The sequence below is a fragment of the Papio anubis genome, chromosome 5 (assembly GCF_008728515.1).
Source record: "Papio anubis isolate 15944 chromosome 5, Panubis1.0, whole genome shotgun sequence".
NCBI lineage: Eukaryota > Metazoa > Chordata > Mammalia > Primates > Cercopithecidae > Papio > Papio anubis.
Genome location: NC_044980.1, coordinates 13689194 through 13715324, shown reverse-complemented (window position 1 = coordinate 13715324; position 26131 = coordinate 13689194). Strand labels below are relative to the sequence as shown.

At 44.5% G+C, this 26131-nt stretch overlaps 1 protein-coding gene across 1 annotated transcript in view; it reads right to left on the bottom strand.

The window, feature by feature from the left end:
- TRIO (trio Rho guanine nucleotide exchange factor) overlaps nt 1–26131 on the bottom strand; it is a 367450-nt gene that overhangs the window by 138359 nt on the left and 202960 nt on the right. The window contains exons 12-17 of the mRNA XM_031666092.1: nt 10900–11069; nt 9727–9901; nt 5491–5686; nt 4603–4769; nt 2461–2580; nt 732–923 (exon numbers count right to left, since the gene is read on the bottom strand). Coding sequence (XP_031521952.1) covers nt 732–923; nt 2461–2580; nt 4603–4769; nt 5491–5686; nt 9727–9901; nt 10900–11069 — 1020 coding nt within the window. The remainder of the gene's footprint in view (nt 1–731; nt 924–2460; nt 2581–4602; nt 4770–5490; nt 5687–9726; nt 9902–10899; nt 11070–26131) is intronic.

The window sequence follows — 26131 nt, the reverse complement described above, 5'->3', positions numbered from 1 at the left end:
GCCCCTACCTCAGGCAGGAAGCTCTGCTGGGTGCACTGTCCCAGCACTGTTCCTACCTTCAGGCAGGAAGCCCTTGCTGGTGCACTGCCACGCGCTGCTCCCTACTCTTCAGGGAACGCCTTCCTTCTGTTCTTAGGTGCTGGTTGATCATCGGCGTCACATGGTCTGTCTCGGAGTTTGGGCCCAGCTGATCCGCCCCGCCACACCAGTCTTCTTCTCTCCTGTACTCCTGTTCCAGGCTCTCGAGGACGCTGCAGACCTGTAAGCAGGAAAAGTTCGAGGCTCAGACTCGGCATCTGCCATTGCCGACTGGTATCTCTGGAAAGCCCTTTCAGTCGGGCTCTGGGGATGAAGATGCTGTCAGGAAGATCACATAAGAAGGAGCCATGGGCTCTATCTGGCTGGAGAACAACTACAGGGTCAAAAGCAGGCAGACCTTTCAGAGCAAGAACAAAACCAAAGCAAATATCCTGTCTCTCTCTGATGTGCTTCAGGTCATATGTTTAAATGACAAGAAGAGCGGTGTCTTCTCAGCTACTTTCTAGCTTATTATTCTTTGACATCTAAGGTATACAGGAATAATTTTAACTCCAGAAAGCCCTTTCCCTGCTGGACTTGCAACTGATTGGTTCAATAATGGCTGACATGTTAACAATGATTGAGTTGTCCCAAGAAATTAAGCTCAAAATAAAGTATCAGTGGAGAGTTCAAGGGAGGGAACCTCTCCCGACCTGCTCTGAGGTTTTGTAGAAAGCGACAGAGGCGTTGACGAGCTTGAGGCGATCTTCCATCTTGAGCATGAGCTGCTGCCAGTGAGATGCCACCTTCTCGGCGCAGTCCCGGATCATGTCCATATCGTAGTGGTTGGCCTGTAGCATGGCTTCTGCCTTCTGCTGCACCTGCAGCGCACTCTGATGTGTTTTCTAGAGACAGACAAGACAAGGGAAGCCTTATTTGCCAGAGTGTCCCCACTGACTAGAAAGCAACCAGGATGGCTACAGTTACTCTGTTCTTGATGATTTTGTGGAAATATCTTCAGTTAATACTCACTAGGACGCTTCTAAAAGCACAACAGACAGTTTAGGAAAAAAGGTTTTATGCCCAGGAACAACTAGGTCTATGTTTAAATTAGCTAAACGAAGGATGAAATTCATCAGGACCTCCCAGAACGGGTCTCAGTTGCAGGGTTCTTAGTCTGAAAAATAGCAGGAAAGACCCTTAACAGCCAAAGAAGCAGTTGAAATGTTCCAAGTTTATTATTCCTATTGATCCTTCTCATAATAGCTGCTGGAAGCAAATGAACAAGTAGAGAAAAGGTGGCCAGAGTGAACGCCTTTTATTTTCACTCACAACTTAAACTTTGGACTCCAGTGAAAAGCTTTCAAGAACTATTGATTTTAAAAAGGAAAGGAAAAACAAATAAAAAGCTAAGAATGAAACAACCGTGTTCTCTGGAGGTCCATGCCATCTGATAAATCTATACAAATAGCATGGCAAATGCAGTAAGATTCTGCTCATCTGTCCTCACTAGAAGAGCCAGGATGGGCTGAGAAGTCAGCTTCTCTCCAGTGAGGCCGTAGAGCCAAGGGAGGGGGTGGTCAGGGAGAGCACAGGTCTCTGAGGATACAAGATTTTTTTTAAACAATAGCAAAACCTTTCATTTCACCTGAAAAAGTACAAATGATCCCATAAAACACTATATACAATATATTTTAATCCTTTACCCAGACACAGTGATTTATACTTGCAATTTAATTACTAGAAATCCCTTGGCACAGTATACAGATGCCCAGAGTTTGCACCTCACGAAGAGCTGTTAATGCACGTCCAATGGCATCAAGCAGTTGACAATAAATTAATCTAGGGAATAAATTAGTGGCAACTTCTATAGCTTCCTTCTCTGGCTGACAACATGAGAGCAGAGGAGGGGAGATAACATTTCTGTAATCAAATGTTTTTTCCTTTGACATTACCTCACCACTACCAATCAGAACCATTACCCATGTGCCCTACCCGTACCAAAAAAATAAAAATCATTAGTCCACATGCTGACAGTGAATTGGATCAGGCCTGGAATTAGCCTGAGTCATTTTGCTACAGTTGTGGCATACAGACCCTTGTCAAGGTGAACAAGGCTGCTTTTAAGCAGGAATCTAAGGAGTTCTGCTGTCGGCATTGTTTACGGACTGATAGTGAATTCATGATATACACCTGGTCTTGGTGAGCTCTCTGCTTGGTTGAGGTTGGTAACATAGGAGAAACATACTTATGAGACCAGAAAGATATTAGAAAACCTCAGCTGAGACTGCACTGTGGGCTCCTTGGTTCTGAGCTGTTCCAGATCAGAGAAAGTGCATCTTGCCAGGACCCCTACAATAGGAGAACAGGAACCCCCTGGATTCAGGATGTTTGTCCTGAGGAATGAAAGAGCCAAAGCACAGAGAGGCCCAGCGCCCTTACCTCAATGGCATGCTGGAACTGCTCGTGCTCTCGTTGGAGCTGCTCTGCCTCTTGTAACGAGCTGGCTGTGATAAGTCCGGCATTTAACATGGACTCTCCGTTGCGGATCCAACCCAGCACCTGAAACATTACACAGGGTAACTCCAAGCAGCGGACTTTCCAGAGAATCCTGTGGACCATCGGGGTGAGATATGAGCGTGCAAGGTGGTCCAGTTGCTCCTGGTAGGTACAAAGCACTGATGGCTTCATCATCCTCCTGGCAACAGCCTGATGTTCTTCCATGGTACCTGATTGCAAGTGCTGCATCTTTTTAATTAGTTCTGTTATTTTTAGTAGCAACTGGGAAATGAAAAGGTGGAGGGTCCAGTGGATTGTTGATACTAGTCCACAAGCCAGAATAGATTAAGGGCTACATTTTAGAAAACCTACTGACACCAAGAATTCCTTGATAATCAAGAAAAGCATTTTTCATTCTCTTTCAGCATTTTTAGGACTGAAAAACTGGCAACTGCTTGAAAAGTGTGAACTAATTTATTTCACGAACTAATTTTCCAATTTACCTGCAGTGTTGAACGGCATAATAAAAAAGGTATGAATAACACCGTGCTACAATGATCAGGTTCAAACCATGAGCTTCTCAACTGCACACACACTCAGAGGAAGTAAATTCTGACAGTGGAAACCACAGATTGTGGGAGGTCTTCTGGATAGTTGGATGTGGAAGAGACCTCAAGTAACCTATATAATACCTATTGCCCTCTCGCTTACTTAGCACAGAAGTACTTTTATTGTCTAAGCCCTCTCCCAAAGTTGGGGCTTTACTTAGAAAAACTCCAACTAAGTAAAACCCCAACTTTGAGAGAGGGCTTAAACAATAAAACCACTTCTGTGGCTGGGGTTTTCTAAGTAAAACCCCAACTTTGGAAGAGGACTTAAACAATAAAACCACTTCTCAGCTCCTGTTACAGCTTGGCTACAGCAATGTACAAGTCTAGCCAATGAAAGCAAAGCAGGAATCTCTGGGGAAGTTTGTGAAAATATTTCTTTTGTGATAGAGGGGCTGCCTCTTTCTCATTATGTGTTCCCCTTCCTGATAATTTGGGATATGGAGGTGATGGCTGGAGCTACAACACCCACTTGGCAACCAGAAGGGAAAGGCCGCCCACCACCAAGATTTCAGCCTAATGTACCACGGGAGCACTAAATGCAGACCAGCTATCTTCTATACCCTGACTTGTCAAATGGGGAAAACACCTTTTCAAAGCCACTATTTTTTAGTCTCTGTTATAGGCAAAGGCAAATCCTAAGGGATACATTTATTTATTCCGTTATTTCTTAAATTGTTTTGTGTTTTTGCAAGAAGGAGCACTTTGTTAGCAGGTCACAACACTTGTTTATATGTAAAAATACCCACGCTACAGATGGCATGTGGGAGACCAAAAGGTGCTCTTTTCAATAGTTCTGACTGAAGAGTCTACCTGCCCCAGTGTGAGTGTCACCTACTTCTGCACTACCTCCTGCTCATGGTCCAGAGGCATCTTAAGTCCCCTCCAACCAAACTCACTTTCTGTTTGCTTTCTCTGCATCTTTCAGGGCACCATAAACTTTTCTCTCCCTCCATCAAGCCAGTTAATAAAATGTCATATCCACGCATAGAATCCCACTGGTACTGAGCCAAAAGCAATCCCTTCCCCATGTTCTATTTTCACTTTGTCATGCCATCAGGATGTGGTAATACGGTATCCTGATAACACAAGAAATGACCCAGGCATACGGAGTCTGAGAAACAATCCAGATCCTAACAGTACTGGGCAGAAAAAGTCATATAAGAGGCAATATGCTCAGGCTTTCAAGCAAGAGACAGACTACCAATATTGAAAGAAACCAAGGGCTGTTACCTTCTAGTGCTGCCCGTGCTGGGTGAACAGCCAGCCAGTCATCCTGGCCACTGGCTCCCTTTTCACACATTAGGGATGGCTGTAATGGGGGTGTGTGTATGTGCGCATTATCTTATATATCAAGACAGCTGTGTTCTGAGCGGGCACAAACCTCCCCAATGCTACAGGTCAGAATTTCCAGGAAGTTGATGAGATATCAAACGTCTGTAGCGCAGCCTCCCCAAGCATCCAGTCGCTTGCTCACCTGTTTCACTTCTGCCTGCAGGTGGCGAAGCTGCACGCACTGCTCCAGGTGTTTCCGATGCTGCTCGGCGGCTAAATCCAATTCCTGCTGTTTTTCATGAAGAAACTCCAGCAGGTCCTGGACCCGAGTTGCCATATCTACATCTCTATCGCAAAGCAGCTCCACGCCTGTGGACATTAAAGGGAGACCCTAGAATTCAGCTAGCACTTCAACCTTCTGTTCTCAAAGGGCGGATGGCACAAAATCTGCTTTTGTGAATGATCTGCCCAGCTAGGGGCCAAGCCATTATGCTGAAGGGCAAGTTCAAGGAGGGTAATGTGTGTCAAAGGATGTACAGGCAATCAATCCACGTCCACATCCCATCCATTTCTACTCCCACACTGATAACTAGGAAAGTGCAGCATTCTTTAGAAATGAGCGAATTTCAGGGTTTTTTTGTTGTTATCCTCATTACATGCAGTTTCCTCTTTAGTAAGCATTTAATTTGTGTGAAATGAATAATGCAATATGCAGGTTGTTGCTAAGTTTCTAATACAATTCTGAACCTATAGTGACATCTGCTGGTAAAATATAAACTAAGAAAATAAAGAATGTGAAAATGTTTTCCTGGGATTTATAGTTCATTCACAGAGATACAACATGTCATTGTGTAAAATTAAAGTTCATGACACTTAAAACAGTATGTGAGAATATCATGGGTGAGTACTCTAACGGCGTTAAATGTGACTGTATTACATAAAAATGCAAAACATTCTTTTAAAGAACAGGTATCTAGAATACCTATATCGTAGGAACTAACAAAATGTGCAGTCATCCCACTGAAATAAACTGAATTGCCATGAGGGCATGAAGAAATCACAACGGACACAGATGGAATGAGCCTCTTACCAGAGGCCTGGACCTCATTGACATACTGCAGAAGATCCTGCCCTTGGTGGATGACGTCAAAAGTCAAGTTGTTCATGGTCAAGGCTTTGTCCGCGTGGTGCTGGAGGCGCTGCTCTGCGATCGTGAGATCTTCAGTGTCGAAGTCATTCATTTGCTGAGAAAGCTCATCATTCCAAGACTCGAGGTCTGAGATAATCTGAAAGAGGAAGGTATTTAAGATCAAGACAAAAAATAAATACACGCAGCCACCTCTCACTCTGTACCAAGTAAGGAAGGAAGAGATGTCTCTCTGTCAAAGAACAGAGACGTCAAACACTTAAGATGCATGACTTCGGTGGTATACAGATCACACCTCAATAAAGCTGTTTAAATAAATTAAACATAAACAAACAAACAAACAAACAAACAAACAAATAAATAAATGGACACAGAAGCCAGATGAAGGGGTTCCCACTGGCCAAAGATACCAAAAGAGAAGATAAATAAATTACCGAAACTACGTAAAATATATTGTATATACAAAAAATCCATTACTATTCCTAATGGTGTTCAAAAATAATAAGAGAAGCTAAAAGTAAAAAAAAAAAAAAAAAAAAGAAAGAAAGAAAAGCAAAAGTATTTGGTTTCTACTAGAAGTAGACAGTAAATTGGCTAGGGGTGGTGGCTCATGCCTAGAATCCCAGCACTTTGGGAGGCCAAGGTGGGAGGATCACCTGAGGTCAGGAGTTCAAGAACAGCTTGGCCAACATGGCAAAACCCCATCTCTACCAAAAAATACAAAAATTAGCTGGACGTGGTGGCATGCGCCTGTAGTCCCAGCTACTCAGGAGGCTGACGTAGGAGGATCGTTTGAACCTGGGAGGCGGAGGTTGCAGTGAGCTGAGATGGCACCATTACACTCCACCATGGGCAACAGAGTAAAACCCTCTCTCAAAAAAAAAAAAAAGTAGATAGAAAACCAATCATTATCCTAAATATTGGCACTTAACTAAAAGATAAAAGAACATTTTATAATGAAGAATTCCTCTTTACAGATGAATCTAGCTACTAAATGCAGAAAGAATAATAAAATTGGAAAATTGTTTTCACATTCTCATAAGCAATGATCATCAGCACATAGTGAACTACTGTGAGAAAAAGGCTGAGGGGATTTAACCACAGAAGGCTCAGCATGATGGTGCCTGAACCGGCCTCAGGGTCCCCAGGGAAGTGGGATTAGACAGGCCCAGCCTTCGCATGGGGAACTACGATGCACCACCTCGGAAAGACTCTTGCACAACAACAGAACTAGAATCAGGTCTTTGCATCTAACTTCTAAGTTTAGAGGAAACACCAGGGAAACTAAAAGTTACACAACCTAAAATAATACAAGTGAACAAACACTGAATGTGGGATCTGGTTCCTTTGACAACCGATCCAGTTATTCTAGCAAATGATGGCATGAAAAAAAGAGGAGGAGGACAAAGGAGAGACAATTCTAGATTAAGAAACTGACCATTAAACACAAGAGCCAACTTCATGTGCCTCCTAATTGAGGAACCCATGTCAATCTGAACATGCTGGGAGTCGATGACAATAAGAAATGACTGTTAAATTGGGGAGATGTTTAGTTGATTGTGGGGATGTAAGAAAATAGCCTCATCTTTTAGAAAAGCCATTAGAAGTGAAAGAATAAGCTGGCAATGATTTTCTCTAAAACACTATAGCACAGCAATAACCAAAGAAGGTTAACCAGGCTGGTAAAATCATGCTGAATTTGTGGGACAGGCACACGGTAGTTCCATTGTACTGCCCTCTGTACTTCTGTATAGCTTTGAAGACATTCATTCATTCATTCATTCATTCATTCATTCATTCAGAGATGGAGTTTCACTCTTGTCACCAAGGCTGGAGTGCAATGGTGCAATCTCCCCTCACTGCAACCTCCGCCTCTGGGGTTCAAGCAATTCTCCTGTCTCAGTCTCCCGAGTAGCTAAGATTACATGCCCCTGCCACCACGCCTGACTAATTTTTGTATTTTTAGTAGAGACGGGGTTTCACTATGTTGACCAGGCTGGTCTCGAACTCCTAACCTCAGGTGATCCGCCCGCCTCGGCCTCCCGAAGTGCTAGGATTACAGGTGTGAGCCACCACGTCCGGTCATAATAAACTTTAAAATATAACTCCATACTCCTATGGGCCATCAGATGTGGCATCTTCCTGGATAAGAGAGGAAACCCGGCCACAGCCTAAACTGCTCAGATCTTCATTTTTCAGGATGAAAGAGAACAGAGCTTCTCAGGCTGTGATCTTGTAGCAGCTTCTGAACCGTATCTGAAGCTGGCCTGAGACTGGGCTGCAGGTACAGCTTCCTCTATTCAGGATGCACTCCCCCAGGCTCTGGCACGCTGGCTCTATCTAGGACACTTGTAGTTTTGTGGCCTTGCTGGGGGAAAAATGTATGTTTTTGTTTCCTGATCTGGTTCAATGAAACTGGAAGTGCTTTCACATACTTACAATAAAGACAACTTTTTTAATATTAAAAAAGTTTTTTCTCTTTAAAATAGTATGAAGATAAATGAATCAATTTTTTTTTTTCAAGTATCAAAATGTCCTGGAAGAAAAACTGCACCTAATGCTTCTGGTTGGTTTGTGTTTCCTAGTTGAAAATATTCCATATGCAGCGAAGTTTTACAAAGGTGAGTCCTTTGAAGTCAGAGAGGGGAGTGGACCTGGCTGGTCTCCCATTTAGTCTGTGCTGCTACCTCGGGGAGGCCACGGCAGGCCCTCACTGGGCAGAGGCCAGCGCGCAGGTGCCTCTTCTCTGCATAGCTCCATGTGGATCTAAAGGCCAAGACTCTGAGAGCACCTGAGCAGGTTTCACCAAGCCACGTGTTTAGGGTTGGACTCCTTTCTTGTTATTCACTAATGATGAGCATGAGCAGAGCCAAAAAGGTCTGTTGTTGTTAATGAAAACAGTGCTGGAGATTTAGACAAGTGGCCAAGCAAAGGCATCCAAGAGAGTCCTGCGCAGGGCTGACTTGGTCCTTGCACCACAAACCAAAACCACTCCCCAGGGCAGGCTATAGACAGGCCCAGGGGAAGCCACACGGCCCACTACGGGCAGAAGGTCCTTCCTGTGCCGAGGTGACTGAGGGCAGGCTACGCACAGCCCTGCCATCCCCAGCCTGAGTGGCAAGGACTGCTGATGAGTTCTAAACCAGAGACGAGAAATAAATATTAAGAGGGTGTGCTCTGCAGGTGTCTATCAGCAGTCACAGAGGAACCACCGGGCAGCCCAGAGGTATGTGGAGGAGGCCTTTGGGCCGTCACAGCCACCAGCTGTATGGAGTGGCCAGACTCCAGGAGAGCAGGCTCACCCGCGGAGGGGAGCTTTGGCTCCTTTTGTCATGTCCCCAGGTAAATTCGCACTCACGCGACTGGACTGACTTCTGCTCGCACGGTGTCAAAAAAGAGAGCTCCTCCTAAGCACAGAACCCAGAACCACTCTCTTTGTGTTGAAGAAAGATAAAAGACACCTGTAACTTCTTTCTCCTGTTCACATATAAGGTGCAGAAGTCCATGTTTAGGTAAGAACTATGGATAATCTGAGAACACCTCTTTGGGGGGAAATTGGGTTTTCTATTATCTAAAATGCTATGACCACAAGTCAGGATTATTCCCACTCTGGGAGAGAGAAGGGCAAGAGAGAGAAAGACGGAAAGAGAAAGGGAGGAAGCAAGGAAGAGAGAAGGTAGGAGAGAGCGAAGGTGGGGAGAGAGAGAAAAGGGGAGGGTGAGGACAGGAGGAGAGGGGCAAGGATGAGAAAACGACAGGGAGGAAGAGAGGGAGGGCTGCTGCCTGAAGCTGATGACTGTGCCTAAGCTGAGGACAAGGGAGTGCTGTGAGCGACCCAATGAAGGTTTAAACACCCCAAGACTGAGAGAAAGCTGTGCCGGCTTCCTTCGGTTCTGCTCAGCACTTGCTGTGCTCTGCTCCTGCCACGCGAGCTGCCTGCTCTACTGTTTCCAACGTTAGGGCCCAGGGTTGAGCATCCCCTGGCCTCCCAGGGATGATCCAATTCCAGCCTCCAGGAACCCTCTCTCCCTCCCGGACCCCTCCTGGTGCAGAGGGTGGGGGTGTGGGTGAGGACACAGGACCTGAGTGGGGCAGAGACAAGAGGGCACTGGTGCTGTGGAGGAAGCCAGGGCTCCCACAGGCAGGCAGGCAGGCAGGCGCCGGCCACGGGACACTCACGTCGATGGCGTCCCTCTCGAAGATCCGCAGCTGCAGGAAGAGCTCCAGTTTGATCTTGCGCTCCTGGAAGAGCTCCTCCATCTGCGACTGCGCCTCGTCCAGCTGCTGCAGCACCGTCTCAATGTGGTTGATGGAGCTGTTGTGGGGGGTCTTGTTACTGGAGATGGCAGAGTCCCTGCGAGAGCGCACAGAGGAACAGGAATTGGATGAGAAAGTCACACATTGTTAGATACCAGATCCGGCCATGCAGATCTTCAGGGGAAGAAAGCTGGCAGGAAGCCGCACTGCTTGTCTCAGAAAATGGAACGGGCTGCTCCCCTGCAAAACAATATTAGGCTTCCTCCTCGGAGCAATCCTGCTGAATGTGAGGAGACACTGAAGAATTTCTCTGGCATTTTCTGAAATCACTCTGTAAGAAGGCTAATAATTATTGAAAATCACTTTAGAGTTGTATTTTTAGTCACTTTTCTTGTTAAGTAAAAAACGGATGATACCTGGTTAGTATAAATGACAGAATCATATTGGACATGAGAGGTTAACCTTTAATGCAATCAATTAAGCCTTTATTAAGTAACCGCCTCCTGCCTCTCCCAGCAAAAGTGAACGTCATGTAAAGTTAGCAGTCAACGACTTTGAGAAACTGTCCTGAGTGATACAGTAGGGGGTTAAATGGTCCCCCTGACCCAATAAAAAAAATCTGCTTCCAGAGGAAACAAAACCAACCCTGGCTCTGCCTCCATATCCTGCTTTGAAGAGCACTTGGGGGTGGGTGTCTGCCCCTTGCAGGCCTGGCTGAATCTGGACGTTGGGAGGTGAATACTGCTGTCCTCTAGACCGGCCTGAGGGCGCAGTCCTCAGAGGCTCACATTCATCTCGTTTATAAAGAAGTGTCAATAATTACTAGTTGGATGTTAAGAGAAAATATTAAAATTAAATTATGTGGCTTATTAGTCAACATTATAATGAAAACTATTATGAAGTTAAACTGTAAGGAAGGAGGAGAAAAGAAAAGAGAGAAGAGAGCCATTTCTCTCCTTTGCCTTCACGACGCTGCTTGCTCTGCACTGAGCTGGACAGAGAAGCAGAGCTGACTGCCCACAAGAGTAAAAGGGGAAGGGGAGTCACAGGCAGGGCTTCAGAATCTGTTGGGACCAGGAGAGGGGTGAGGCCCACCTGAGCTGCTGGATGAGGTCCTCCCCTTCCTTGATCACGTTGACAGTCACCTGCAGGGTGGTCTGCTGCTGCTGGCCGAAGCGCTTGATGAGGTCCTGCACGGCCTCCACCGACTCGGCATACACGTCGTCCAGCAGCTCCTTCTGCAGCTCCTCCAGCCACGTCCACAGCTGGGGAAGGGGAGAGTTGGGTGAGGCCGGCCGGCCTGGCTGCACCACCAGGTGGGCCACCCAGTGTCCAAGTGGCCCCAGTGGAGACGGTGTGTGACTTGCCCTGGGAGGAGACTGGTGACAGACCGCTCCCAGAGGGAAGGAAGGAAGGACAGGAGGGAGGGGCATCCAGTCCCACTGCCAGCGGAACACATGCACAACAAAAGCAGCATGCCACCGCCGCAGGGAGGAAAACAAACAGGCGGGCAGCACTGTCACAAAAGAGAAAAAGGAAAGGGAAGGGAAACTGCTCTTTCCCATTCTCCTGAGGCTCAATCCAGAGTGCGGTGGAAATAAGAAAAGACCCTCAGTCCACAGAAACCTCTGCTGACATAAGACACCTTCTCTGACATGTCTCAGGCTCTTACGTAGCAGGTGGACACTTTTATTTCAAGTTTTCATTATTAAACCACTGATTTCCCCCGGAAGCACACAGAAGGAAGTGCACAATGTGGTGAAAGGAATTCACCACCGAGCCTGGCCGGGGACCAGGGTGTGGAGCTAGGGAGGTGACGGCACTAGCCCAGGCCCCGCAGTCAGGCTGCCAACAGTTCGGGCCTTTGACGGAAAGAGTGTGCATGCCGAAAAGACGCAGACACCTCCACTGCCACCACCATAAAATGGGCTGCTGGAGACCTAGGTGAGCAAAGACACCCTGGAACGAGAGTGGCAAGAACGGCTCTGGGCCTGGTGGGAGCCGAGGAGCACAGCCTACTTCCTGTAAGTCCATTAACTCCTGCAGATCTCTCGGGTACTATTCATGGAACCGAAAAAGACAATTAATTACATTAAGCAGGCCCTGGTGGCTTGGCAGTGGTTTGTATGTGGAGAAAATGCTTTCAGCCTCCTCAGGGACTAAAAGTCAGCTCACACATCTTCTGTATGTCTAGTGAGAACAGCCGGCTCAGCTGGCGAGATGGGGCAAGTCGGGACCTCCCGCTTGACACCCTGTCCAATGCCTGCTGCCTCGAGGCTCGTAAGTCAAAACTGTACGTGCAGAAAGAAACTGTGTGTGCCTGTGGTGTTCTGTTTCCAAGCCAAGCTTTTTATAAAACAGCTTTACTGAGGACTAACTGACGTACTATAAGCTGCACAAATGTAAAGTGTCCAGTGTGAGTTCTGACATTTGTCTACGCCCAGTTCACCGTGAGCCTCTCCCTCATCCCAAAGCTGGCTGATGCCCTCTGTCCCGCTCCCTCCCTGGCACTCACCTGCTCTCAGCCACTGGAGATTACCCTGCATTTTCTAAAATAATTTCTAGAACTGGACTGGGACAGTATGTACTCTTTTTTTTTTTTTTTTTTCTGTCCAGCTTCTTTCATTCAGCATAATTACCCTGAGATTTATCCACACTACTGTGTGTATCAAGGGTTCATTCCTTTTCGCTGTCGAATAGCAGTCCCTGTATGTGTGAAACCACCGTTCATCCCTTCATCTGCTGGTGGACATCTGGGTTATTTCCAGTTTGGAGCCACTACAAACAAAGCTGCTATAAACATTTGGGCACAGCCTCTGTATGAACTTATGATTTCCTTTCTTTTAGATAAATATCTAGGTGTAGAATGGCTGGATCATATGGTAGGTGTATGCTTAACTTCCTACCAAACTGTCAAGTTTTTCCAAAGTGGTGTATCATTTTTACCTTCCCACCAGCAGTGTATGAGAGTTTCAATTCCTTCACTTCCTCACCAATAACTGATGTGGTCAGTCTTTTTAACTTAAGCCAATCTAAATGAGTGGTATATCTCACTATGGTTTCAATTTGCAATTCCCTAATTACTAATGATGGCAAATCCAAGCAAAGCTTTTAAGTGTTCTTTTGCTGTCAAACATATCTTTAAAAACACACTATTACCAGATAACTTTGTTTCTCGGATATATGCATAGAGAAACTGACTTCCATTTGTAACAAAGAAAATCTTAGTATCAATTCCATACGACAATTTGTTCCCTGAGCAATATTTACACACATAAAATATGCTTTTATTGTTATTTGCAGGTCAATACACATTCAAAATACAGCAGGCCAATTTTAAAATAAGAAAAGTGCTGCCAACGAAGTTATTTTTCAGTCCTGTTACTCAGTGTCCTAAGAATTAATTTTACTGAAAATATTAAAGTAAATAAAAATTTGTTAACTTTTCTCATATTGTCCACCTATTTTTTGTGTCTAAGTTATCAAATTTCATACAGTTCAATAATTTTAATCAATGGGGTTTCAGAGATAGGCCAGTTCAAAATTTTCATTCTCTAGATTAAGGAAGAGAAGCCCCAGGTGATGAAGTGCTATGCCCGAAAGCTGGTATCAGAAAGAATACTTCGCCACAGTTGGCATCAGTATTTAATTCCACATGAAAATGCCACTCATCAACTCACCAAATATGAACTGATGCCCTGCACCATCTATAAAGGGTCTATAATCAATAAGATGCTTTCTTGTTCTTTTGTTTTCCTCTAAATTCTCATGAACATGGCAGCTGCATTTATAAACAGGAAAGATCATAGCATGAAGGACTCTTCCAATTTGCACTAACATTTCCCATGAAAAACATTCTAAGTTGCTAAGTCACATGGTATAGTAGTAACAGTATTATAAGACTTAGAGTAAGGCAATCTGGATTTAGGAAATGCTTTACGAAGCATTAGCTGTGTGACCTAAGAGATCACTTAATTTCTCAAGAGACTCGGTTTGCTAAAACAGGGATCCTAGGAATGCCAATGCCACCTCAGGGCGTCGCTACGAGGAGCAGATGAAAGAGGACACACTGGAGGGCTTCACGTCAACAGCAACGCTCTGGACAGAATTATCACCCTGGTTATAAGGATGGACTTAAATTAACTGAACAGGCAAGATTTGCTCAAAGAAACCAAGTACGTGCCAACTTGGCTGCACTGAGCTATAACTAACCAATTACCAGAACAAGGCTGTAATGTTTCATGAAAGAGTCAAAATATTTAATCAAAAACATCCATGACATTATCCAATCCATGGACATTTCTACTTAAGATGGTAACCTGCCTTCCACATGCAGGTGGTGGGGTGGGGCGGGCAACTGGCCACACACAGAGGGTGCCCACTCACTCCCAAGGCAAACCCTTTGAGTCGCATGCAGCCACTGCAGCCTTCCACCCTCCGATTCCTCTCCTCAGATGGACACTGAAAACGCAGTGCTGTGCAACTGCGTTGATTCTGCTCACAAAGAAAATAAACCATTGATTTCACTCCTTTCTCTCAAAAATCTCAAGTGTATCTTCTGCCTGAATACACTCCTTCACTGAAGCTTCCCCCACCTCGTCACTGTCCAATGGGACCCAGGAAATGGAGTACTCCCAGGTCCCCTGCCGGTGATAACTACAGTACTAATTAATGGACACAAAATGGAGAACACTTAAGCAATCAACAGGGGACTCTGCATAGTCAACTTATTATTCCGTCCCACTGCTGAGATGCTAGCAATGGTGCTGCCTCTGCACTTCATGTTCAAACTTGGAGCAGAAGTGAATGATTTAAGCAAATGTACATCTGAAAAAGGTCCTCAGAAAACAGTTGACACTCTACAATCCTGCAGCCCATTGCTCTTCTCTCACTCCAATCAAATTGGAAGAAATGTAGCTGAAAATAAAGGTAATGGAGCCAATTCTGACCCAAATATTAAACCTGCAGCGCAGCAGGAGGGCGTCTGGCTCACTTGGTGACAAGTTGCCCTTCTGGGCACTGAGAAACCAGGTCCCCTGCTGGCAGGAGCCAATGGTGGCCTGTGGCTGTAGCTGCACTCCCCTTTAGCTAGGTTCTTAGGCCACTAATAGAAATTGATATCTCTTCTTTTAAATCTGTTGAGAAAACAAAAACACTTTTTAAAAAAAGCCTACTAGAAAAACAGCAAAATCAGCAAAACAGAACAAAATTACTTAAGGCAGCAGTAGAGAATTTGCATATCCTGAACAGGACACATCTTGTAGCAAGGCCCTGAAATACAGGTGTCCGAACCACCCTCCCAGCCCTGCTCAGACAGGAGGGGTCAGGCCCCCAGCACCGCTGGGCCCTCTCCCTGAAGCCCTGCCAGCCAGTTCTGGGCCCTGAACTGGGAGATCAGCAGCCTGTCCTGACTCATTGTGAGGCCTCACTCAAGGACCCAACTTGTGGTACAAGAAAGGGGACAGGCTGCTCATGTGGGTGGGGACCTTTGCAAAATTCCTCTTCTCCAGCAAATACTACCAAAAATACCATTTAAGATACAAAAGCATTTTGCCAAGTCTCACTTTTATACTCTGGTGAAGAGAAGATGAGAAATGACCCGAAGATGAGAATGTGCCGGACGCACAATGCACAGCTGTGCTTCTAACAACTCCACTGCAACAGCCTGACAGCGACTATGAGTGCTTCTTCCATAAACGATCACTCACATCAAACACTTCTCATAAGAGGTAACAGACAATAATGACTAAGAGTGTAGGTTGCGAAGCCAGATTGCTTGGGTTCAAGTACTGACTTAACACTTCCTAGGGTGTAACTTTGGACAAGTTACCTGGATCCAGCTCTTTTCTCATCTATAAAGTGGGCATGGTAATAATGCCTGCTTCAAAAAGTTGCTTGGGGCTGGGTGTGGTGGCTCACGCCTATATTTCTCAGAACTCAAGAGGTCGAGGCAGGCAGATCACCTGAGGTCAGGAGTGTGAGAACAGCCTGGCCAACATAGTGAAACCCTGTCTCTACTAAAAATACAAAAAAATAGCTGGGCGAGGTGGCACATGCGTGTAGTCCCCGTCACTTGGGGGGCTGAGGCAAGAGAATGACTTTAATTGGGAGGCAGGGTGCAGTGAACTGAGAACATGCCACTGCACTCCAGCCTGGGCGAGTCTGTCTCAAAAAAAAGAAAAAAAAAAGTTGCTTGGAGGTTTCAATGAGAAGACAATGTGGAGTGACGAAATAAGTAAATGCTAGTCACTGTTACTGTTTTTGTTCTAAGAAAAACTCTTTTCATAATAATAAAAATCACAGTTTTAAAATCTTTCTCTAGATATTTTTCAAAACACATTTGGGTTCCTACCAATTGTTCAAAATATGTCACTTGGTCTAGTAAACTTAACATCATCCCACATTTATATCTTTTTACTCCTAAAAATAGTACAGTATGAGGAAAACGTGCTAGAATTAGTCTGTTAGAGTCTATAGAAATCACTTCCTCTCAATTCTAGGGGAAGTGCCATGAATCTTTAGGGGTCAAACGTTTTCCCTTCCACCTGGAAGTTAAAAAACAAAAAAACAAAAAAACACACAACTAGTGTATTCCCCACAACATCCTGGATATTTTACCGCACACTGGATGTGCTCACCCTCCTGCTGGCCGATGAAACCAGTGAAGAGCCACAGGTACCGAGGAGACCGCCAAGGAACTGATCCTGGGATCATGACATTAAAAAAGGACAAACTAAATGAGGCAAAAGGAGCAAGGCTACATTTTAACCATTTAAAATACTTGCCCCTTTGGAATTTTTCTGTCTGGTCCTACAGGAAATATTCTCATTCAATTTGGAGAAAAAAGTCTTAGATAAAGGTCACTTCTAATATCAACTGGGGGTGAATGGGCACATATTATAATGAAACATCATTCAAGGAAAGTCTGCTTTTAAGTTTTTAAAATAGTGTATATGATGCCTAAAATATCCCTGAATAAAGAAATGAGAAAAACCCTCTAGGATGCCTATAAAATTCTTACCATAAACTTACTAAGAGAAAAAATTATACTTCTGGGCATGCTGCAAATTTATAATAAAAAGATAAATCTTTGCCCAGCAGCAAGAGAGTTGTGTCCTATGGAAGTTCACAGCAGTCTGGATTCTACTGAGAAACACGAGCAGGTCTGGCAGCAGCAGGGTTAGGCAAGGCTGCCCCCTGGAGGTCATCAGAGCTACTGCTGGCCATCTCTACTGCTGAGAGGTGCCCGGGGGATCTGCAGGCCAGAGTGCTGGGTGGAAGAGGACCTGAACTCAGTCCACAAGTGGGCTGCAGGTGTGTACAGGACCTGGCTCATGGACCAGGATCCACACAGAAGGATGACTAGGAAGGGACGCAGAGTTCTGTGGTGAAAACCCGAGTGATTAAGATGTGGGAAGCCTCCCACAGGCCTCTATGGGCCCCACAGCTCTGCCGGAAGAAATTCCCTGAAAAGCTAGCTTTGAGGTGAAAAGGCCCCCTCCTCACTACCTGGAAAGGGAGACCCCGCCGCAGAGGGCTCCGAGAGGACCTGGCTGGGGTGGAGGACCCTGGGAAAGGACCAAGACTCCAGTTAAGTGGAAACTAGGATCAGGGCCCTAAGCTGGGAATCGTTGCAGCTGCAACCTTTCTGTGCTCCCCAGTGGGGTACGAGCTGATGCAGTTTGAACTGAGGCTACAATCAGTGTCTGTCTGGAGGTGGGGTATGGAAGGAGGGGCCCAACACATCTGCTAGGGTCCTTATCCCATGCGTGGTCTTGGGAAATTCTTGGAGCACCTATCTTCAGTTTTCTCCTGTATGAAATGAAATCATTATACTACATGCATCTTCTCTAACTGGAAAGCCAGAGTGAAAATCCACATGTGAAGTGCTCAACTTCAGCAAGCACTTGGTGAACAGAAGCTGCTGCCATTGGTATCTGTTTCCCTACTCTTGTTTTTGACAAAGACAATCATCTGGGTACTTGTGGTAATGGGCGAGCCATAGGGCCAGCAGGGGAAGTATGAAAGCCACAGCTTCCCAGAGCTGCTGCAAGGCAGAAGCAGAAGTAGGAGTTTCAATGGCAACTTGCAGGTGGAATCTCAGAGGACAACCACTATGCACATAAAATGTGATTCAGTTTCAGGTATAAAAACCAGGGAGAAAAACGGAACTGCCTCAACCATGTGCCTCATGTTCCTCTGTCTGAAATGACGAACTGTACTGTGGGTCCACATGCCTGAGGCCTGATTAAGGAAGAGTATGAGTTTGGGAAGCACCTTTTCATTCTTCGGTAGGTAGAATAAAACATCCCTTAATACAAGGGTCACCAAAGCGTGGGCTGCAGACAAGTATTGGTCCGTGGCTTGTTAGGAGCCGGGCCACACAGCGGGAGGTGAGCAGCAGGCGAGCGGGCATTAACACCTGAGTTCAGCCTCCTGTCAGATCAGCAGTGGCATTAGATTCTCATAGGAGTGCAAACCCTACTGTGAACTGTGCATGTGAGGGATCCGGGTTGTGTGCTCCTTAAGAGATGAGAATCTAACTAATGCCTGATGATCTGAGGCAGATCAGTTTCACCCTAAAACCATCCCTGCCCCCACCACCACCTCTGGTCTGTGGAAAAATCGTCTTCCACAAAACCGGTCCCTGGGGACCGCTGCCTTAGTATGATCAAAGAAAATTTATGAAGGATGTATGGGGTGGAGGAGGGGAGGAACAGAGAACAAATCAAAGTTAGCATCATGAAGTAATTATCCATGCAAACGTATTACATGTAAGAAAGGAGGAAAAAGCAGAAGAAACACAGCGGCATATTCAGGGCAGCAATGCACATTAAGATGGGACAGTGCGTGGACATTCCAGCACCAGAGGGTGGACGCCCTGCAGAGGCGTGAGACTGAGGACAGGTGAGGCACACGGGATGCGGTGATAACACCCAAGTAGGACAGAAGACGGACGTGACTGACCTGGGGCCAAAGCTCACAGAGGAAACAATATGGACTTAAACTAACCAAATGGTATCAAGCCTAAAAGAAGAATTTGACTTTGGGAATTTTTTATTTTCCTTCCATTGCCCAACATCCCCACAAGATAAGACACTCTCTTCAGCATAAGTTGTTATCCAGGGGTGTCAAGCTTGGGGAATGCTGCTCCCCCATCCTCAGGTCATCTGGACAGCAGCCATAGTCTCTCACTGCAGTTGGCCAAAGCGTAATTCCTCCTTGCCGTGACACGTCTTCAAGGACCTGCAGACAGCGTCCATGCTCCCGCAGCCTGCCTGCCTTCCTCGGGGTGACATCTCATTTCTTGAACTCTGCGGGGACAGCATGACCTGGAGCTCCTTTGACACCAGCTCACTCCTCCCCAACATTCTCCCCTTTCAAAGTATACTATGCAGTCATAAAAAAGAAGGATAGTATGTCCTTTGCCACAACAGAGACAGAGCTGGAGGCCGTTATCCTTAGCAAACTAATGCACGAACAGAAAACCAACTACACGTGTTCTTACTTACAAGTGGGGGCTAAATAATGAGAATACATGGACACAAAAAGAGAAACAACAGACACAGACCTACTTGAAGGTGGAGGCTGGGAGGAGGAAAAGGATCAGAAAAAATACCTATTGGGTGCTATGCTTAGTACCTTGGTGAAGAAATAATCTGTACACCAACCCCCTATGACATGAGTTTATCTCTATAATCTGCACATGTGCCCCTGAACCTAAAATAAAAGTTAAAAATCAACATTTTTTTAAAAGATGAATTTTGGTTTATATTAAATGGAGAAAGATAAAAGTTCAATTCGTATATTGAAAGCAAAAGATGGAAAACAGGATTGGCTTCTTCAAAGGCTCATCTTGTAGAACTGCCTCTTGGAAACTTTCCAGTAATGTACTAAAGACAGCAGTCGCCACGACTGTCAATTCCCAAAGGAAGAGCACAGCTTAACCTTGGCCGCTTCCGTGGGATTCCCAAAGGTTTAATGAAATGACTCCTCTAAGAGAGTCTGAAAGTAAAAGTCTTTAACATTTTAAAAAAGGAGCAAGGAAAGGGATGTGGAATAATGGGGTAAAACACACACATGCTCATATGCGTGCACACACACACGCAGGAAAAACACATGCTCATGTGCATATACACATATACACACAGGAAAAACATATGCTCACATGCATACACACAAACACGCAGGAAAAACACACATGCTTTCATGTGGATACACACAAACATGCAGGAAAAACATGCTCATGTGCATGCACACACAAACATGCAGGAAAAACATACATGCTCACGTGCATGCACACACATATACACACAGGAAAAACACACCTGCTCACATGTGTACACACACAAAGATGCAGGAAAAACACACATGCTTATGTGTGTACACACACATGTACACACAGGAAAAACATGTCCATGTACGTGCACACACACGCAGGAAAAACACATGCTCATGTGCGTGCACACACATATACACACAGGAAAAACACATGCTCACGTGAGCGCACACAAACATGCAGGAAAAACACATACTTATGTGCATACACACAAACACGCAGGAAAAACAGGCTCATGTGCATGTCCGTGTACACACATGCAGAAAAAACACATGCTCACATGCGTGGACAGACATATACATGCAGGAAAAACAGGCTCACGTGCATGTGTGTACACACACGCAGGAAAAACACACATGCTCACATATGTGCACACACATATACACATAGGAAAAACAGGCTCATGTGCATGTCTGTGTAGACACATGCAGAAAAAACACACATCACACATGCTCACATACATGCACACACATATACATGCAAGAAAAACAGGCTCACGTGCTGATGTGTGTACACACACATATACAAGCAGGAAAAAAACACATGCTCACATGCATGCGCACGTACACACAGATGCACGCGCACATGAGGAAAATGGAAAGGGCATTTTCCTTGCCAAGGAGATGTTTCTAGTAGAAATAAATAGAACTGTGGCCAGTACTTGCTGAAAATTAAACACAAACATGACTCCCCAGAAATGATATTTCATCAATTGTTGAGCACTAAGAAGTCTGAAGAGTGTATAAATAACCAGTGTAATCTGTTCGAGGATATTCTAATTACGGTTTCCAGGGCATGTTCTTACTAGATGATCATTCTGGAATATATTCTGTTTGTATTACTCTCACACTCCTCAAGTCAGTTTTGCCCAGTGTGGACACATTAAATTGATGTGATATTCATAAGCAAAACCAAACGACGTAGGGGCTGGACAACTGAACACAATACCCACGTGATCCAAACAGCAGCCAGAAAGCAAGACAACGGCTTCCCTGGTCACCACAGTGGAAGGAGTTGTTTGGGGGCATGACAGCATTGTGGACTCAATCAAATAACATATGTAAGCCCATTTCTTCGTTAAACACATGCTGTTGCCACCTGCGTGATTCTTATTCTGTACTGATTCAAAACACTCATATATTAAAACGGATTAATGAAACTTTCTGTGACTGATTTGGTGCTGTGATCTGTTGGGATCTGAATTCTGTCATCTGACATATCTGACAAGCCCTTGTCAAGATTTGATACACTCACCTTCCAAACCAATTCAACCACTCACAGACTTTCTGCATGAGAACAGACAACCTGCAACATGATGCTGCAAACTCCCTCCAGCACTGCTGACGTCACCCACTCACCAAACCCTGCACTGACAGTCTCACTCGCAAAGCTTTTCATGCAGCAACCATTATTTTGGCTATGGCACTAAGCCTGTCCTTGCTATACGCTGGAAATTTGCCCATTTTTAAGAAAAATCGCACTGAACACAGCAAAGTAGTTTTCCGGATGCCTGAATTGGGATGAGCAGTCTCTCCAGATGTCACATACAGACATAAAAGTTCTGAATAGGTTACGTGCAGTCAGCTAAAAGGCAGGACTGCACTCTCCTCCCCTACACACATATACACGCAGGAAAAACAGGTTCACGTGCATGTGTGTACACACATGCAGAAAAAACACACATGCTCACGTGTGTGCACACACATGAACATGCAGGAAAAACAGCCTCGTGTGCATGTCTGCGTACACACATGCAGAAAAAACACACATGCTCACATGCGTGCACACACATATACATGCACTCCTCCCCTGGTGACACCAGGGATTAAACTAGTCTGTTCTGCAGGACCTCGGGTCCACCTGAGATGACTGGTCTATCATCGCCCGTCACTACCTTTGTCAGTCAGGACGTCTGATCTAACTGTGGCTCTAGACTGGAAGTGACTTCCTTACGTACCTGTGGGGTATGAGGACTGTCTTACTATCAGAAGCTTGCCTCCTGCCATCTTCTACCTGGAGATCAGTGTGGGAGGATGAGAGTTTTGGCCTCGTGCTAACACCCTTGGCTGATTCTTTTATTATAGCCATTCAAACAGTCTAATTCTAGTAACTATGCTAACAGACAGCGCATATTTTCCTTCCTTGTCTACAAATCACATGTTGAAAGGCCTGGTCAAATGCCCACCCACTAATTCCACTACACGTCCTTCCTCAAGCCAGAAACCTACTAGAGAACAAAACAAAGTTAACGCGTAATAACTTGTTCATTCACTTTTCTTGACCAGCGGTTTAAAAATTGTCTCTAGAACGCTGCCTAGGATTAACCTCATTCTGAGTAATGCGTGAAATCCACCTTCTTTGAAAAGCACCAGTGCGTTTTCAGCTTCTGCCATCCCCTCACTTTCCCACAGTTGCTTGGACTGATCTGCTCGCTATGGGGATACAATTATCAAGTTCTTCTGGTACCCGGGGATCTAATTTGTCCTAGAACAGAGGCTTGAACGTACTTGGATTAAATAAGTGTTTCCTTACAAAGCCTTCATCATCTGGGCTTTCGCCTCTTCTGGCCCAGGTCTGGAGCGTGGTCCCTCGAGGAGACCAAGAGGCAAAGTGAGAGATGATGGGGTCTGCTTTCTGCTTGTCGTCCATCAACATCACAGCTCCCAAGCAGAAAGCTCGACCCTTCCTTGGGCTTCTGGGTCTGAATTTTGTATTTCAACAAATGGAAGGGAAAACAAATGATAACAAAATCCAAAAATCCTTATCAGTCTCTCCAAGCCTGGATTATCTGGAGCTTTTCAGCTGTCCCGGTAAAACTCTAGCTAATACATTGTCGGCCAATCTCTCTACCTGCTCAATCAGAACAACGGCAATCAGTACAAATGTGTCGGAAATACACACGAAAATACATACAGGTACGTTTACCTCTTTCCTCACTGAACCAAAGACTTGCGGTTCTTTGATAACAAAATATTTAGTTCATGAAGCTGAGTATCAAAATAAGAAACAGAGAACCATAAAATGCCCTTTAAAACAGAAATTTAACAAGTAAACAGGGCTGGGCGCAGTGGCTCATGCCTATAATCCCAGCACTCTGGGAGGCTGAGGTGGGTGGATCACTTGAGGTCAGGAGTCTGAGGCCAGCCTGGCCAACTTGGTGAAACCCCGTCTCTACTAAAATGGTGGTGGGTGCCTGTAATCCCAGCTACTTGGGAGGCTGAGGCAGGAGAACTGCTTGAGCCTGGGAGACAGAGGTTGCAGTGAGCCCAGATCACACCATTGCAGTCCAGCCTGGGTGACCGAGTGAGATTATGTCTCCAAAAAAAAAAAAAAAAATCAGGTAAATAGGGCTATTCATGTACACCTATTTCTAATTGAGCATTTTAAGGCCTTAACACTGCATCTCTTGACCTTGTGTTGAAGTGCCTCACCTTTTACATTGCATTAATCAAGTCCTATCGACAAACAGCTAATTAAAGCAGATATTTACAACCCCCCATTTAGAAGTGACCCTCAGCCAGAAACTATTAAATCTGAAGTCAGCGGGCAGTCTTATATTTTCAATCAATCCCTACTGAAAAACTGCGTTACAAATGAAGATAATATACTGTTAATTCCTTCACCCGATAATCATCTACTCGGTGACTATGAGGTGTCAGTTATATCAGTGCTGCGTGGTCTTCCACAATAACTTCTAAGCTCTCTGTTGGCATAAAACTTTTCTCTACTTGAAAATATTGATCTGATGTTAACAAATAGAAGTTGTATAAATTTAAACCACAATTTTACATCATCTTACAGAAAAAAATTTAGTGTTTTAAGTTATTCTGATAGAAGGACTTTCAGGTAATATTATAATATACTCTTTTCCCACTGGCCAGTACAAATGCTTTATACATGTTTATTTAGAGGGAAAAAAAGTCACTTATTTCTGTTGAAACTTTAGCTGGGCTCTAAGATCTAAATACTTTGTACTTACTGATGTGTACAAAGTGATTTTTGCCAATATGAATGGAACCATGGGTAAGGGTTCTTCCCAACAGTCTACTCTGTCCTGAGGGGCAGCAGCTGGAGTTGGACAGAGTTGTGTATATCCCACGAAAGGCTTTTGGTTTTGATGTTAAGAACAGGATCAGAGTAAGGTTATTACTCGGAGGAAGACAGGAATTAGATTAAGCAGTTACTGTTGCCCAAAGATTAATGAGGTAGAGACAACATTATACCTAGATATTCGTATCTTTGCCCCTTACTTTAAAGTCTGTATTATTTTATCTATATCGACAAGTTACAATCAGGGTTGAGACAGGAAAAAAGAACACTGACCAGCAGCTACTCTAAGAAAAGCATTCTGAGGTGCTTTCTATGTGTAATTTGTCTCACATCCCTTAGAAACTGTATTATTCCTATATTGTAGCTAAGGAAGTTGAGGTACTACACAGTAACTTATCCCAGATCACTCGGCAAATTTAGGGGGTATGTTTGTTATACTATATTTTCCCAACTATTTCAATAAAGATTATATTTTTATAGAAAGACAAAACTGACTAGATCTATTTTTTTGGATATTCCCACCAATGGGAAGACCACCTGTTTTTTAAAATCAGTACGCAACACTAGATACTGCAGTCTATGTAAAGACATAATGCTATGCCAGTAGCTGGCAAGTGATGCCAAAGTCAAATCTAACGCTCAGTCACACAGGGGCTGAGGATGCAGTCGACAGTTCTAGGCTGTTAGTTTCCTCTTGCTTTCACTGGCTGGTGGACATATTTAATTACTCATTTGTACCCATGTCAGAAAAATAAAATAAACCAAATGTTTAAGAGCATATAGAGAGAGTTTAATGCACTGAAGAGTGCAGCTAAATAATTCAATATTAAACAAAAATTACTGAGGCATGATCACATACGTCAAACTTTCTACTCTAAAATATCACATGTTGGATTTTAACCATTCTCACTGACAAACTTGAAGCAATCCCGGACTTGTGAGATGCTGAAAAGCTGAAGATCACTTGTACATTTCTGGTGGTAACGTACCATGGTACACTCACTCTGGAAAACAGTTTGGCAGCATCTTTTAAAAACTAAACATGTGGCTACAAAGGACCCAACAAATGCACTCCTGGGCATTTACCCCAAAGAAATGAAAACCATGTTCACGCAAACACCCAGACAGGATTGTTCACAATTTCCGTATATTTCCCTGTAACAGCCAAAGCCTGAAAATAACTCAAATGTCCCCAATGGACAAATAGTTAAATAAATTGTGATATATCCAGACCATGAAATACTACTCAGCAATAAAGAGGAAGGAACTACTGATACATGCAACAAAGTGGGTGTATCAAAGAAACTATGCTGAGTTAAAAAAAAAAAAAAAAAAAGAAAGCCACCTCAATAAGTTACATGCTGCATGACTTATGTAACATTTTAGAAATAACAAAATAATAGAAGCAGAGAAGAACAGGTAAGTGGTTGCCAGGGGTTAGAGGTGGAGCAGGGGTTAGATACGGCTGAAGGAAGCCAGCACTGGGAACCCTCTGATTATGGGAAAATTCTGTATGGTTCTGTATCTTGAAAGTGATGGCAGTTCCACAAATCTATACATGATAAAAATGCATAGGACTAAACACACACATACACACGGGCACACATACACATCTAAACCTCGTGGAAAGTGAATAAGCTCTGCAGCAAAGTCAGTGTCCTGGTTTGCTTGTGTACTGAGATTATACAAGATGCTACCGCTGTGGGAGGCTTGGTGAAGATGCACAGGACCTCCTTGTCCATTTCTCTCTCTCTTTTTTTTTTTTTGGCAACTTTTTGTGATTCTATAATTACTTCAAAATAAAAAGTAGAAGAAAAGCTAGGGAGTATGTTTAAAGATAGACATCTTTGGAGGTACAAACAAATGGTCCTCAACCTAAGATGGTTTCACTTTGATTTTTCAACTTTACGGTGGACTTACTTGGGCATAACTCCATCA